Raw genomic sequence first — 15593 nt, 5'->3', positions numbered from 1 at the left:
TCTTCCTAAGGTTTTAAGGCAAATTTACAATTGGAGAATTACAATTTGATCGATCTATATGAGAATTGGTTCCAAGCATAACAAAAGTTGCAAAATGGCTTAGTTATCTTCCCTTGCAAATTGGTATGTTTGAATACATACTTCTAACCAAAACTCTCAGATGATCAAGTGATGACATGAACCACTTACACATGGACATGATAGAGAAGACGACAAATTACAAGAAGATCAGCAAAAATCAACAATTACTTTAAAACCCTTAAGTGGATTTCTACTTCCTAAACTAGGCTAAGAACATCCTTTAAATAAAATTCTTTAACATTACATTTGGTAACAAAGAAAACAAAAGAGAAAAAAATAATTTTCAAAATTTTTTGAAATTTGAGGAAAAAGATAACACATTAAACAATCATTGCATCATTATTATTATCTTATTCAAAGTTTTCTTTTCTTGGCTGCCAAAACTAATCTAATATAATTGGGATTGTTTGAAGCAAGGGGCTGGTTAAAAGTGGATGTCACATCTTCCATCATGAAAGGTAGAGAGTCTCTTAAGTGGAGCATACTGAATTTGGCTAGGGCTAACTTAGCTTTAACCACTGGGCTGGCCTTAATTTGGCTTGAGAACATCATCGGTCTTGTGGGCTTAAGCTTGACTACAAGTTGATCTCCTTAGGATTCATTTGGTTGCAAAGGAAATTTAACAGAAGGGATGGAAAATTTCATACTTAAACTATAAACTTTTGTAATGATTTCTATTTATTACTTTTTTAACTCCAAATGGTTTCATATTTAGTCATCAAATTTCACTTGACTTTGCATCCATTTCCCTTTGATTTAAACTCAACAATAAATAAAGATTACATGTAAAATACATCATTACTAAATATGGTACGAAATTTTGGTAGCTTATGCAGGAGACAAAATACATTAACATAAGCAGAGAACTTACATATGGGATATTTATGTTCCCCACTTTTGTTTCTCCTCTCCCTTCTGTTTTGTACTGCTAAGAGTAATGCAGGAGACAAAATCTAGGCTCCTCAGGACAACTATAGATAAGAGTGCTACTGCAGGAAAAAATCTGACAGGGGAAGCTGAGATCTTATTTCGTATATAGATCTGTTAAGGCTTCGAAGAGCTTGAATATGAGGCTCGTCTTCCTCCACAGGCTCTATCTTTGCAAAGCTGCCCTCCTCCAGGTGATCCACCACTCTATTTGCAGCTTCTAGTCCAGTAACATAAGCTTTTTCCTGCAAACAAAACATACATTTAGTATGCTTTAGTTCATCCCTGAGTGTTTCAATCGTAAGCAGTGTAACTTTTACATGGACAGGAAATCTTTTCATAACCTGTGCCCATGATCCATGCCGAGTAATAATCCAGTCCCCAGCCATGAACAAGTTAGGGAAAGAAGTAGAACCACGCATCATATATTTGTATGATCCTAGTGATGACAACAAAAACACAGAAAATGAAAATGTCACTGGTGTGAATGTCTGCGTTGCTGGAATTAAATCTTAATACAGAACAACTCGAGCATATAAGTTTACTCGAATACCTATATTATCATAAAAAATTAAAAAATAAAATTTTTTTTTTTTAAAGTTTCAGGAGAAAGCAAGATAAAGACACATAAATCAATCATTGGGTCGACATGATTTCATCTTGCTGTATTTTATTTTTATTTTTTTTCATTTTCCGGGCATCCTAATGTAACCCAAGGTCAGAGGGAGCAAAATGGAGGATGGCAAAGAATGCAGTGAAAGGAGAACAGATAAGCTTGTCATCTTATGCCATCAAGAAATCAATATCACACACTAGAAAATTTGTTCACGAAATCAAATAAAATCATTCTACTCGTTAGAGCTTGATTGATTATCCATACATAATGCAATACTTGAAATTAGAAGCCCATCTTGCCTGAACCAAGAAAAACAAAGACAATCCTTGATTCGTCCAAGCAAACGTAGTAAAATCCTATCTTCTCATCAATTGAAAATAGCCATTCCTAATATAATACAAGAACAACTCAGCCTTGTCCTAACTTAAATGGGGTCCACTACATTGATGCAAACAAAACAACAAGGGGGGGTGAACTGAGACCTACAACGAGGAAAAAAAGAGATGGGGGGGAAAAAAGATGGAATATTAAAAAGTAAAACGACAAATGAAAGATAAAGTAGAAGGAAAATAGAATAAATGAAAGAGGAAAGGGGCACTCAGCACATCAGGAATATCTCAGCAAGAACAGATTCGCAACGTTGATCCTTGCCCTCCAATAGGCTCTATCCGAGATTCCGAGGTCTTACTTGGTAGAAGACCTAGCCTATGCACATCCTGTCACACAACTTTTCCTACAGTCAATTAACGAATGCCGAACTCTTTTAGCACATTCAAATCGAGATCATATCACTCCTCACCAAGACATAACCAAGCCAACTTTCAATTGAGATCCCCTTGTTGTGGACACCCTAAGGAGGAGGCTCATTGTTGTTACCTAGGGTTTAGCTTCCCCTTTTCAGCATACTAGCTAAAGGCTGGCTGTCCCCTCCTCCCCTCCTCCCTTGTGTATTCTTCTCGCTCCCCCTTTGGGGGTTTTAATAATGATAGTTTTATTCATATCCCCTCCCCCCACACCCCCCCCCCCCCCCCCAAACAAACAAACAAACAAAAAAAGCTCCCTTGGAGCGTGTTATTGATTGGTGCAACTGCTGAGTCAGCTCTGTTACATCCATTCTAGTTTTCCCGCACATCCATCTAAACATCCTTGTCTAAGCTACACATAGCTTCTCAATGTGAACACTTTCTTAACTGCGCAACATTTTGCACCATACATCGTAGTTGTTCATGTGACTTTCCTTCGAACCTTAAAACAATATATCAGTCACACAACTCATTGAACACACCTCCACTTCATCCATCCCACTTTTTCTTATGATATCATTTGACCTCCACTTTATCCATCCCAAGGTCTTGCTTGGTAGAAGAACTAGCCTATGCACATCCTTCTACAATTCTCCTACAGTCATTTAAGGCATGCCATACCTCTTATTGCTCTTCCAATTGAGATCATATCACACCTCACTGAGATATTCCTAGGCCTTCGTTGGACATAGTAACAGAAGTATCATCAACTTTTTGGGATAATAAAAAAAATGAAACAAGTTACTAGTATTTTTCTCAAGTTTTCAAAAAGTCTAAAACATTATATAGAACTGAAAATCTAAAGATTTTCTTGAATTTCTTTTTGGGGGCTTAAAAATTGAAATTTCTTTAACATGCAGTAAGGATAAAAAAGCAATTTCTCCAATAAGTGACCACTGTGTAACACATCATGGCTCACACCCATAGTGCATGCATCCCACCCCAAACAACCGTAAAAATAAATTTAAAAATTGGTGGAACTTGGGAGAATTTTACCACATTAATCAGGGAAAGGATTGGGAGTCATGTTGTCTCCAAAGACTTCTTTTAGGAAAATGCATGCAAGTGTTGGTGGCAAAGTTTGCATCATCCAAATCATGGAGCATAAGAGCAATTTCTGATTTTGTTGAGAATTAACAAATCTATCCCACATGTAACACACAGCACTTAAGATTGATCATATTCTCAAAATCAGCACTACTTCGAAGTAAGAATATTACCTGGAAAAAAATGAGTCATGGATTTAGGAAATCTCCCAACTTGTCCCTCAACCACGTTAGCATCCTTCAAGTCTTTAATACACTGAGAGAGGTAAGAGAACACTTTTGCAACTATCTGGTCGTCCTTCAGTGGCATCAACTCATTGGCATGATACTGAACATAATAAAGATTTAGAATTTGTAGAGAAATAATCTTATCAATTTTCATTATACTGAAACTAAATTTCTACAATCGGCAAATGCCAGGGTGGATAACTCACAAAATTAGCTCCAATGACTGTACATGGATCAGCTTTATACTCATCATAAATGGCATTTAAATCAAAGAAGGTCCACCCATATGAATCATCAAAACCAAAGCAAACATTGCTTGCGTTGGGAATGTTAACCTGCACGTATGTGAAGTCAATACCATAGAACTTTCCCAGTTACAGAAATTCACATAATATTTTTTTTATTTTACTAAAACTCTACATCCACTGCCAACGTATGCAGGGTGACTACAAACCCTGCATGTGTGATAAAGTTAAGCCAAGGGCAAATTCTAGAATCCTTGGAACTGAAAAAGAAGGGTTAGCACTGTGACACACCTTCTTATCAAGCCACAGTCTAACAGTGAGGATGTCAACGCTAGCCAAGTTAAAAGCCTTCAAAAACTCCCCCCTTGTCCGTAGCACTGAACTACATAGGATGAAAATCCCAACGGAACAGGAAAAACAACATGAGACAAATGAAGACCTCAAATGCGAACTTTATTTAATGAATCAGAGACAATAATACTATCCGTTTGGTAACTTTTGTTCATATTGTTACAACAGGTTTTGACCGTAACAACGTTCTTCAGAGTGTGTAAATAGCGGGTTGAAACTGGGAAAAGTGTAGTTTCTATTTCCATGTTTCCTAATAGAAATAGGACAGTTTAAAAGCTTCAAATAGAAACAGACCACACTTCGTTTTGTCTTACTTACATATTCAATTTTCTATTCTAGTTCTCCACTTTGTTCCAAATTACTTTCCAGAGCCCTCTAAAGGATATGTTCAATACGAAGTTCATCATGAAGAACTCTTTTGATTCTTCTACCTTATATTCTTATAAAAATCAGACTTATCCCAATTAAATGGGATCAGTTACATGGATCATAGAGTCACCTCTATTCAAGGTCATATTTGACATAAGGCCGAAGCTATACATGTCTTTTTTCAGCACTTCTTCCAAGGTAATTTTAGATCTGCCGGTGCTTTCAGTTCTTTCAATCTGAATCCAATCATTCCTCCACACCGGAACATTGAGAGGCCTCTGCTGAACATGACCATTCTATCTTAGATCATTTTTTCAGCCCAATATTCCACACCATGCATCATATGACTGTCCTATAAGTTTTTCCTAGTTTTAAAGAAATACACTGGTCACACAATGCCCTGTCCACTTTATCCATCATATTTTAAGTCTCTGTTCAACATCATCCTCTATATAGTCTATCTCAAGAACACCACCCTATAAGCTAATCCCCCCCCCCCCCCAACCCAAAAAGGAAATAAACAACAACAATAAGCCTTGTCCCAACTAAATGGGGTCGGCTACATGGATTCTTGCCTTCCAATCAGTTATGTTTGAGGCCATACTAGATACTAGGCCTAAGCTATGCATATCCTTTCTCACCACTTCTCTTAAGGTTATCTTTGGTCTACCCTCAGCTCTTCTAGTTTCTTCAATCTGTATTATATCACTTCTCCGTACAAGGGCATTTATAGGTCTTCGTTGAACGTGACCGTGCCACCTTAAACGACTTTCTCGAAGCTTATCACTTATGGGAGCTACTCCCAAACCAGCTCTAATATGATCATTCATTATCTTATCCATCCTAGTTTTGCCACTCATCCATCTTAGCATCCTCATTTCTTCCACACTGAGTTTATCTATATGATTCTTTTTAACAGCCTGAAGGGCGGGCCTAGCGCAATGGTGGAGTCTCTCCATTATGCGTTGGAGGTCGCGGGTTCGAATCAGTCTCTCTACATAGTAGGGGTAAGGCTGCCTAGAAAGTCCCTTCCCCAGACCCCACAGTGTGGGAGCTTCGGCACTGGGTACGCCCTTTATTCTTTTTAACAGCCCAACACTTTGCACCGTACATCATAGTTGGTCGAACAACAGTCCTATAAAATTTTCCTTTAAGCTTTAATAGAATACGCCGATCACACAAGACCCCAGACCCACTTCTCCACTTCATCCACCCTAATTTAATTCTTTGGGAAACATCATCCTCTAAATCACCTCTTTTACTTATGATTGAACCTAGGTACCTAAAACATTCACTCTGAGGAATCTCCTTATCATCAGGTGTAATACCCCCCGTATTTCTAACCCGAGATCCGTATTCCAGGTCCGAGAACCCGAAGGTCTAGTCGAGTGAACTTGTGGAGTATCCGGATTGAACCCATGATCCATACCCGGGACCCTGGATCGGATCCTATGTCCGCCGCCTTGGCTGGTGTGGGAATTCGAGTCATGTGTCGTTCGGAGATGTCCGGAATGAGGTAGATCTCCCCATCTCTTATTTAGGGCTAGGTTGACCTTGGGTATCAACCCCTAGTAAAAGCACCCTTGTATGACAAATTACATGGGGCGGTTACTAGTGGCGGTCGCTAACCTAAGCGACCGGCCCAAGCGACCGCCCGGTCTCTTTGGGATTTTGCCCTATTTTGCCCCCGACTTCTATAAAAGGTAAACTCCGTCTCATTAACGATTATTTTATTCGTTATTTCTTATTTGGGAGTTAAGCGGCAGTGGGGAAGATCCGAAAGAGTCTCCGGAATACGACGGTGGTTTGGAGGATCGGTTCTCTTCTTCTCCGACTTTCGGGTGTGAGGTATTGAACTAACCCTTCGTTCTCTACTCTCTTATCTCCGTTAGTTTAATTTTATCCTTTTTCCTCGTCACGTGATTCCCCTTGGTTATTCTTTACCCTTTTTTTTTATCTGCGTGAGATGGAATAACCATAAACGAACCACGCTTCGTGAGATGGAAAATTCAATAAAGGAGAGGGTTAGGGATAATCCACCGATGATAGGGGATTGTTTTCTCTTACCCTTTTGGCTTAGGGAGTGTTTAATTCGAGACTTAGGATGAGATTACTCAAAACCGGATTGAAATCGAGTAATCGAAGCCCGAGTTTCGGATTGAAGCTCATCGTTTGGGCGGTCACTAGTGGCGGTCGCTTAACCTAGCGACCGGCACAAGCGACCGGCTGGAAACGATGACCAAATAGATTTCGGTTTTGATTCAATTTGGTTTATGTAACTTATATATTCTAATAACCCCGTGTTTAGGTGACTCTTTTAAAAGAAAAGTCTACTAATAATTACTGGATTCCATTTTACGGACGTTTCGATATGCAATGTAAGGACGTCTATCTTATCTATTTATGTATATTTCAGATGTTGATTTAGTAATTGATATTCTTAATCACTGTACCAATATATCTGCTGTAGTTTCATATATAATGTTGTCATACTATCGCTGTTTACTTTGATTTCATGTGTACTTTATGGTTTGTGATTGTTATGAGATGGTGGTAGTTGGTATATGATTATGATAGTTGGGGTATTCCTTTTGGGATATCTTGGCGATGTTATCGGAGGCCGGGTGGGGACACAAGCTCTGATGCCTTCAGCTATCATGATTAATTGATGACATTGTTAGGATGAGTCTAGATTGCTGGCTAGGTACCCCACATGCTACTACCCTTTCGGTAGGGGAATTGAAACCGAGTGACCCATGATGACGTGATGTGACTTGGTGGTCCACCGTTGGTCGTGAAATGGTAGGGTTGCATATGTTAGGGTTGGGCTCTGGATGTCCAAGGACCGGACCGGGTGTCGGGAGGAATCGTGAGAGCATCCGCCCAATGATATGTGGATGACCATAGGGTTATGGAGAGAGTCCAACGAGGTAGCCGCCCGTGAGGATTCTTACTCCTAGGTTGCGAAGGATACTGAACCGAGTTGGTCGGTGCCATGGGGATGTATCTCGACTTCATGTAGACATGTAACCATTATGACCTTGCATTGGATTAGAAACCCGGACATGCGCCGACTCATTACCAATGGTCGTGGTGAGAGAGTGTGGACTTAACCCCTAACCATGGTTTGTGAGCCGTGTGGACTTTCCCTTTTTCCCCGGATCCCTACGAGGTAACCAGTCCTGCCGGATCGAGTGATGAGACTTACCCGGAGGAGGGCTGGTGTTTATCTTAAAGCATGTCGGCTATTAGAGACTTGCATAGTTAGAAATCATAGCATCATTCATGTTTTTGCATTCATTCATATTACGATGTATCTGGTATTTTTGGATGATGGATGAGATATATGATTGTTTCTTACGGGTTCTTTAGAACTCATTCCTTTATTCTTTGTATGTTTTTAGCTTATACCGAGGAGGGAATTGTATCGAAGATGGGTTGGTTCCCTATGAAGGAACCATCCCGTTTGAAGAAGACGTGGCACCGCCAGCGGGAGATGGAAATAGCATGTGCGGGAGTTCTTGCGGTTGCGTGGAGTGCGCTTATCGCACCGGTTGATGGTCCGCGGAGAAGAATTGGAGGACCCTCGCCTCATTAAACTGGAATCTAAGTTCATTAACTTAGAGAAACAAACTGGAAAGAAACTGATTTAAACACTTTTATTCCGCTGCCCTCATTTTTGACTTATTCATTATTCTTTATTTTCTTTCCTTTGTTATTGGAGCATTTTGGGCTTCGGTAATTCATTTAATTTAGTTATTGGATATTCTTGCTCATGATTATCTGTATTTGTCTTAAATATTGTTGATAGACTAAAACCTTGGATCTTGTGACGGATCGCACCCACGGGTTGTCGGGCGGGTAACCGAGACCGACGGGTGGGGTGTGACATCAGGTATCACCACCTCATCATCTACCCGATCATGACTAAAGTTACAAACTAGATATTCTGTCTTCGTTCTACTTAGTTTGAAGCCTTTTGATTTCAAAACTGCTCTCCATAATTCTAATTTGGTATTAATCCCCACTCGAGTCTCATCAATCAACACAATATCATCAGCAAAAAGTATACACCAAGGGACCTCATCTTGAATGTCTTTGGTTAATTCATCCATTACAAGTGCAAATGGATATGGGGTTAAAGTTGATCCTTGATGTAGTCTAACTATAATTGGGAATTGTTAGAGACTAGTATCATACTGTGTATTAGTTGTGTATTCTACACATATATTGTATCGTATATTGTACTTTATACTCTTGATATATATATGTGTTGTACTCTCTTTGAGAGTCACACGAGTCATTCTTATTTCTACATCTAACATGGTATCTCAGAGCGAGTGTTACGATCTTGGATTCTAGACCTCTCTGGCGGCTCTTGATCTCTTTTTCTCCAACGATTCTTCTCAGATGTTCGAGTTCTTTGTCTGTGGAGATTCTGCTCAGGCTTTTTGTGTTCTTCGTCTGTGCTGATTCTGATCTGTGCTGATTCTGCTTGTGAAGAAGATCTGGAAAATCTCTTGCTGATCTTTATTTTCTGCGTTTCTGGTTTTGAAGAGCTTCTTCTTCTGTTTTTTGCGCTGCTCTTTCTTTCTGCATTTTTGGAGTTGCAGATCTTCTGCTGTTTTTCAGATCTGCTGCAATTTTTTAATCTGTTTTTGGAGCTGTGTTTTTCTGATCTTTCTGCGTTTCTCCTTTGTTTGGTTTTTCAAGTCTTCTGTTGTTTTTCAGATCTGCTGAATTTCAACTCTGTTTTTCGAACTGAGGTTTTCAGATCTGTTCTTGCATCTCCGAATTGTTGTGTTTCTTTGATCATTCATTTGGTTAAATTTTTGCAATCGGTTCTTGATCTGCAGCTTCTTATTTTTCCCATTCTACAAGTGGTTCTTTCTTGATTGATTTTCATCTAATGGCTTCTGAGATGGCTTCTTCTTCCTCCAAATCTGTTGATCCTTCATTGTCTGATGCTACCTCTTCTTTTTCGGTGTCTCATGCTCATCACTATCTCCCTATTAAATTGAATTCCACCAATTACTTGGTTTGGAGATCGCAATTCATTCCTGTTCTTCGCACTACAGGTTTGATGGGATTTGTTGATGGCACTAATCCTTGCCCCTCCCCTTTTCTTGCTTCTGAGACTACACCACCAACCCCTAATCCTACCTATTTTACATGGCATAAGCATGATCAAATGTTGTTATCTTGGATCTTGGCTTCCTTAACAGAGTCTGTACACTCCCAAGTTGTTAATATCTCTACTTCTCAGGGTGTTTGGTCTTCTCTCGCTTCGACTTATGCATCCTCTTCTCAAGCTCGTATTATGCAGCTCAGGATGCAGCTTCACAGCTTGCGAAAAGGCTCTGACTCAATTTCAGCTTATCTTCTACGGGTCAAACAACTTACAGATTCTTTGGCTCTTGCCTCTTAACCTGTTTCAGAACCTGAACTTGTTCTTTTCATTTTGGGAGGTCTTGGACCTGAGTTTCAAGCTTTTGTGACTGCTGTTACTACACGTGAGACTCCTATCAAGCTTGCTGATCTTCAGGGTCTTCTTCTTTGTGAAGAAATAAGATCTACTACAGCTTTTCAAGATATTACCAATATTGTTATTCTCGCTAATTTGGCTCACACCTCTCCGTTAATTCCGAGCATCAACGGTCCGCTTCTTCCCTACTCCGAGGAATTTTAGACAGAATTTCTCAAGCGGGTCTTACACTTGCTCGTGGTCGGGGCTTTGGTGGTCGGTTTAATGGTCGCAGATTCGCGAGAGGGGGTCGCACTCTTTCTTGTAATATTTGTGATCGCTATGGCCATGTTCCTCGATTCTGCTATCACCGGTCTCGGCCTAATGACTCTCCTTAGGCTCATATTGCCACTCTGCTACCTCTCGAGTGTTCAATGGCTTCCGATCTCTGAAGCGTCTCATCATCTCACCCCTAATCTGCGAGACATAACTACCCCCGTTGAGTATTCCGGAACAGTTCGGTGATGATAGGGGATGGTTCGGGTTTGAAAATTCAACATATAGGTCGTTCGATTTTTCCGTTAATCATTCGGTCTTCAACATGCCTGATGTCTTACATGTGCCAACCGCATCTTCTAATTTGATGTTTGTAAGCAAATTTTGTGATGATAACAATATTTGTTTTGAATTCTACTCTGATTGCTTCTATGTAAAGGATCTGTGCTCGAGCCGTATTCTTCTCCAAGGCCCTCTTGAAGGCGGTGTGTATCGGCTTGATTCTGTGGGGTGTTCGTCTCCTCCAGCTATCGCTTTATCTCATTGTTAGACGGTCTTCCAATGTTTGGCATCTTAGACTTGGCCATGCTGCACCTGCTGTGGTTTCTAGAGTGGTTTCTCAGTTTCATTTACCTTGTGGTAGCTCTAAACTTGTTGGTGTTTGTTCTGCATGTCAACTTGCCAAGTCTCATAAATTGCCATTTGTATCCTGCATTTCTCTCGCAACTGCTCCTCTCCAAACTTATATATTCTGATTTGTGGGGTCCGTCGATGCGGTCTCTAAGGAAGGTCATCGTTACTACATCTCTTTTGTTGATGCTTTCTCCAGATACACATGGTTATATACTTTAGCACATAAATCAGATGCTATCAAGGTTTTTCAGGTTTTTAAAACCCTTGTGGAGAATCAATACCATCAAATGTTTTCAATCTGATTGGGGTGGTGAATTTCAGAGTTTCTCCAAACTTTTGACCTCTTGTGGGATATCTCATAGACTTTCTTGCCTGCATACCTCCGAGCAAAATGGAGTGGTTGAACGGCGACATAGGCAAATTGTAGAAATTGGACTTTCTCTTCTTGCTTGAGTCCGGTCTTCCGTTTTCTTTTTGGTGTGAAGCCTTTTATCTTGCTTGTCTACATTATGAACAGACTTCCCTCTTCAGCTATACAATTTGATTCCCCCTATCATAAGCTTTTTGGGCGTTGGCCAGACTATACATTTTTGAAGGTTTTTGGGTGCTGTTGTTACCCATTTCTTCGACCTTATAATGCTCATAAGATGGCTTACAGATCTGCAGCTTATATTTTGTTGGTTACAGTCCTCATCATCATGGTTACAAGTGCTTTAATCTTGTCAATGGAAGGGTTATCATATCTAGACATGTGATTTTTGATGAGTTTTTGTTTCCGTATAAGGACAGGTCTTTTACTACAGCTCGGCCTCCGGTGAACCTTCGAGATCTCTTTTCTACAACAATTCGGGTGCCATGTACATTGCCTGGGGTTGGTCAAGGAGCTGCTACTTCTGGTCCATCTAGTCTTTCTACAAATTCTGTTTTGCCTATAGTTGCTGATTTTTGTAATAATACTAATAATCACAGTACTCGTGTTGAGTCTGTTGGGCATGTACCTAAAAGGACTATTGGACTTTGCACTAATGGGTTTAATACTTCTGCTTCTAGTATGCAACACATTGATTCTGCTGAGGATGCTTGTAGATCCCTACCCTCTTCTATGCTATGTGATTTTCTGACCTTACATGAACATGGGCCTACTAATGCTGATGTTGCTAATGGTCCTCACAATGTTGTTGTTGCTCATGGTCCTAATAATGTTGATGTTGCTACTGGGCCTCCTAATGCTGTTGTTGGTCATGGGCCTCCTAATACTGTTGTTGGTCATGGGCCTAATAATGCTGCTATTGGTCATGGGCCTAATAAAGATGTTATTGATGTTTATGATCATGGTCCTAATACTGTTACTGTTGGTCATGGGCTTTGTCTTCCTAGTCAACCTTCTTTGGTTAATGATCATAATAGTGGGCCTTCATCTACCCTTCTCAATGAAGTTTGTCTTCTACCTCATGCACCTCTTCGGTCTCACTCCATGGTCACTCGATCCCAAGATGGGACTCGCATACCACGTGTCCCAAAGAGTTTTCATACGACACGCCACTCTCTGCCTCATGCTTTAGTTGCATCAGTCACTACTGATATTGAGCCCACATGTTACTCTCACGCATCCAAGCATGAGGTTTGGCGCAAAGCAATGGATAACGAATTTAATGCTCTCATGTCTAATCAGACTTGGACTTTGACATCACTTCCTGCGGATCGTCAACTTATAGGTTGCAAATGGCTATTCCGTATTAAGCGCCGCTTCGATGGGTCCATTGAACGTTATAAGGCACGGTTAGTAGCTAAGGGCTACACACAGGAGTATGGCGTGGATTATACTGAGACTTTTAGTCCAGTGGTCAAACCTACTACAATCCGCATTTTGTTATCTTTGGCGGTGTCCTCCACTTGGCCTACTCGCCAGCTTGATGTCAATAATGCTTTTCTTCATGGTCATTTATCTGAAGACATTTATATGCATCAACCTCCTGGTTATGTTGATTCTCGTTTTCCCACACATGTTTGTAAGCTTCAACGGTCTCTTTATGGCCTTAAGCAAGCTCCCCGGGCATGGTTTCAGCGTCTCAGCTCGTTCTTACTAACCCTTGGTTTTCAGGGGTCTAAGACTGATTCTTCGTTATTTTACTGTCATCGTTCTCATGGGCCTCTCTATATGCTGATTTATGTTGATGACATCTTGATTACTGGGCCATCTGTTGTTGCCATAGATGACCTTATCCACTCTCTTAGCATGGAATTTGCTCTAAAGGATCTTGGTCCTGCACGTTTCTTCTTAGGGGTTGAGCTTATCCCTCTTTCTACGGGTTTGTTGTTATCTCAGCAACGTTACGTTTGTGGGCTTCTCCAACGGGCTGGTTTATCTGATGCAAAACCTATTATTACTCCAATTGTCCCCTCTCACCACTTATCTAGTACGGGAGGGAAATGTCTTTCTGACCCAACTTTGTATCGTAGTTTGGTTGGTGCTCTTCAGTATGTCACTATGACTCGTCCAAAGATTGCCTTCACTGTCAATAAGCTTTGTCAATTTCTTGCTTCTCCCACTGAGGATCATTGGGTGGCTTTGAAGCGGTTATTACGATATCTCAAAGGCACTATCTTGTATGGTCTCCACATTACGCCTTCTACAGTCTATTCTTTGGCAGCTCTTTCTGATGCTGACTGGGCAGGCTGTCCTGATGATAGGAAGTCTCAATGAGGGTTTCTTATTTTCTTTGGCAATAACCTGGTTTCTTGGCAGTCACGCAAGCAAGCTACTGTGGCAAGATCTAGCACTGAAAGTGAGTATCGTGCCTTGGCTTTGGCTACTACTGAACTCACTTGGATTCAGTCATTACTTACTGAGTTGAGTATTCCTCAGTCTTCTCCACCTGTGTTATGGTGTGATAATATTGGTGCTACCTACTTATCTGCCAATCCTGTGTTTCACGCTCGTACCAAGCATATTGAGGTGGATTTTCATTTTGTTAGAGACAAGGTTGCCAAGGGAGATCTCCATGTTTGCTATATTTCTACTAATGATCAGTTGGCGGATATTCTCACCAAAGGACTCTCCTCCTCTCGCTTTCAACTTTTAAGATCCAAAATCAAGCTTCATTCTGGCCCCTTGACTTTGCGGGAGGGTGTTAGAGACTAGTATTATACTGTGTATTAGTTGTGTATTCTACACATATACTGTATCGTATATTGTACTTTATACTCTTCATATATATATGTGTTGTACTCTCTTTGAGAGTCACACGAGTCATTCTTATTTCTACATCTAACAGGAATTCATTACTTTGGCCCCCCACTATTCTTACACCTGTCACCAAACTATCATACATATCCTTAACTATATCTATATATTTACTTGCAACACTTCTTTTCTGTAGTACTTGCCAAATTAAAGCTCTAGGGACTATCATAAGTTTTTTCTAGGTCAATAAATACCATATGAAGGTCTTTCCTACATTCTCTATACCTTTCCATAAGTCTCCTAATTAGGTAAATAGCCTCCGTTGTAGATCTTTCCGGCATAAACCAAAACTGGTTCTCTGTAATTGTAGTTAAGTGTATCAAACGGGTTTCAATTATTCTCTCCCATAATTTCATATTATGGCTCATCAATTTAATGCCCTTATAATTATTATAGCTTTAAATATCTCCTTTATTTTTGTAAATTGGAACAACGACGCTTCTCCTCCATTCATCTGGTATTTTCCCTGTGCTCATAATCTTATTAAACAACTTACTCAACCAAAAAAGAAGAAGAAAAAAAAAAACTTGTTACATCTATAAAGCCATTACACCACCTCATTGACCCTTCATTGTCTAACCATCCAAACCCCATTGTCAACATCCATCCCGAGGACCTCTTTTGAGATCTCCATTGAACATGACCATTCCAAACTTAATCAACTTTCTTGTACTTTATCATATATCGGACATCAATATGAAGCTTTTTAACTCCCCAAAATTCCACACCATACGCTCAGTGTTGATTATATGATTGTCTTATAAATTTTCCTAGTTTTAAAGGAATACATTGGTCATACAACGCCTTGTCCACTTCATCCATCATATTTTAAGTCTCTGTTAATATCATCCTCCATATTGTCTGTCCCACACAAATCTCCTATCTCAAGACCACCACCCCATAAGCTATTTTCCCCTAAAAGCTAGTTTTGACCATATAGCCATCACACCACCTCATTGACCCCTTTATTTTCATACTATCTAAATCCCGTAGTCAACATTCATAAAGAGGACCTCTCTAAGATCTCCCAATTTTACCCTAGAAAGACTGCAACTGAAATTGCAACAGACCCTTTTCTTTTACTTCTGAAGTTGTCTCCAATCAAGATCTTGGTTATTTGGTCCTCATTCAATTGAGGCCACATCACATATTTGGTTGGAAAAAACTTCTCTTCTTTAGTAGTTGCCAAATTAAATCTCTAAGGCTGCGTTTGTTTGCAAAGGTGGGGTGGGAAAAAAGGGGTGGGAAAAAAAAACATGTGGGTCCCACATGTAGTGGGGTGAGGGAGAAGAAAAGGAAAGGAAAGGGTT

The 15593-nt window shown here is 40.1% G+C and overlaps 1 protein-coding gene across 2 annotated transcripts in view; it reads right to left on the bottom strand.

Annotated features, from left to right (window-relative positions):
• Nucleotides 1-422: 422 nt before the first annotated feature.
• LOC149015385 (uncharacterized) overlaps nt 423-15593 on the bottom strand; it is a 29542-nt gene continuing 14371 nt past the window's right edge. Inside the window, exons 9-13 of one of the 2 annotated variants that reach the window (XM_089156998.1) lie at nt 4238-4328; nt 3908-4036; nt 3648-3801; nt 1353-1447; nt 423-1253 (exon numbers count right to left, since the gene is read on the bottom strand). In XM_089156998.1, the coding sequence (XP_089013124.1) occupies nt 1068-1253; nt 1353-1447; nt 3648-3801; nt 3908-4036; nt 4238-4328 (655 nt within the window). In that variant the 3' untranslated portion in view covers nt 423-1067. The remainder of the gene's footprint in view (nt 1254-1352; nt 1448-3647; nt 3802-3907; nt 4037-4237; nt 4329-15593) is intronic. The other variant, XM_089156999.1, reaches the window with a different exon arrangement.

The sequence above is a fragment of the Hakea prostrata genome, chromosome 5 (assembly GCF_041222555.1).
Source record: "Hakea prostrata isolate BN-2017 chromosome 5, UWA_Hpros_2, whole genome shotgun sequence".
In the NCBI taxonomy this organism is placed as follows: Eukaryota; Viridiplantae; Streptophyta; class Magnoliopsida; order Proteales; family Proteaceae; genus Hakea; species Hakea prostrata.
This window is presented reverse-complemented; position numbering and strand designations above follow the sequence as displayed.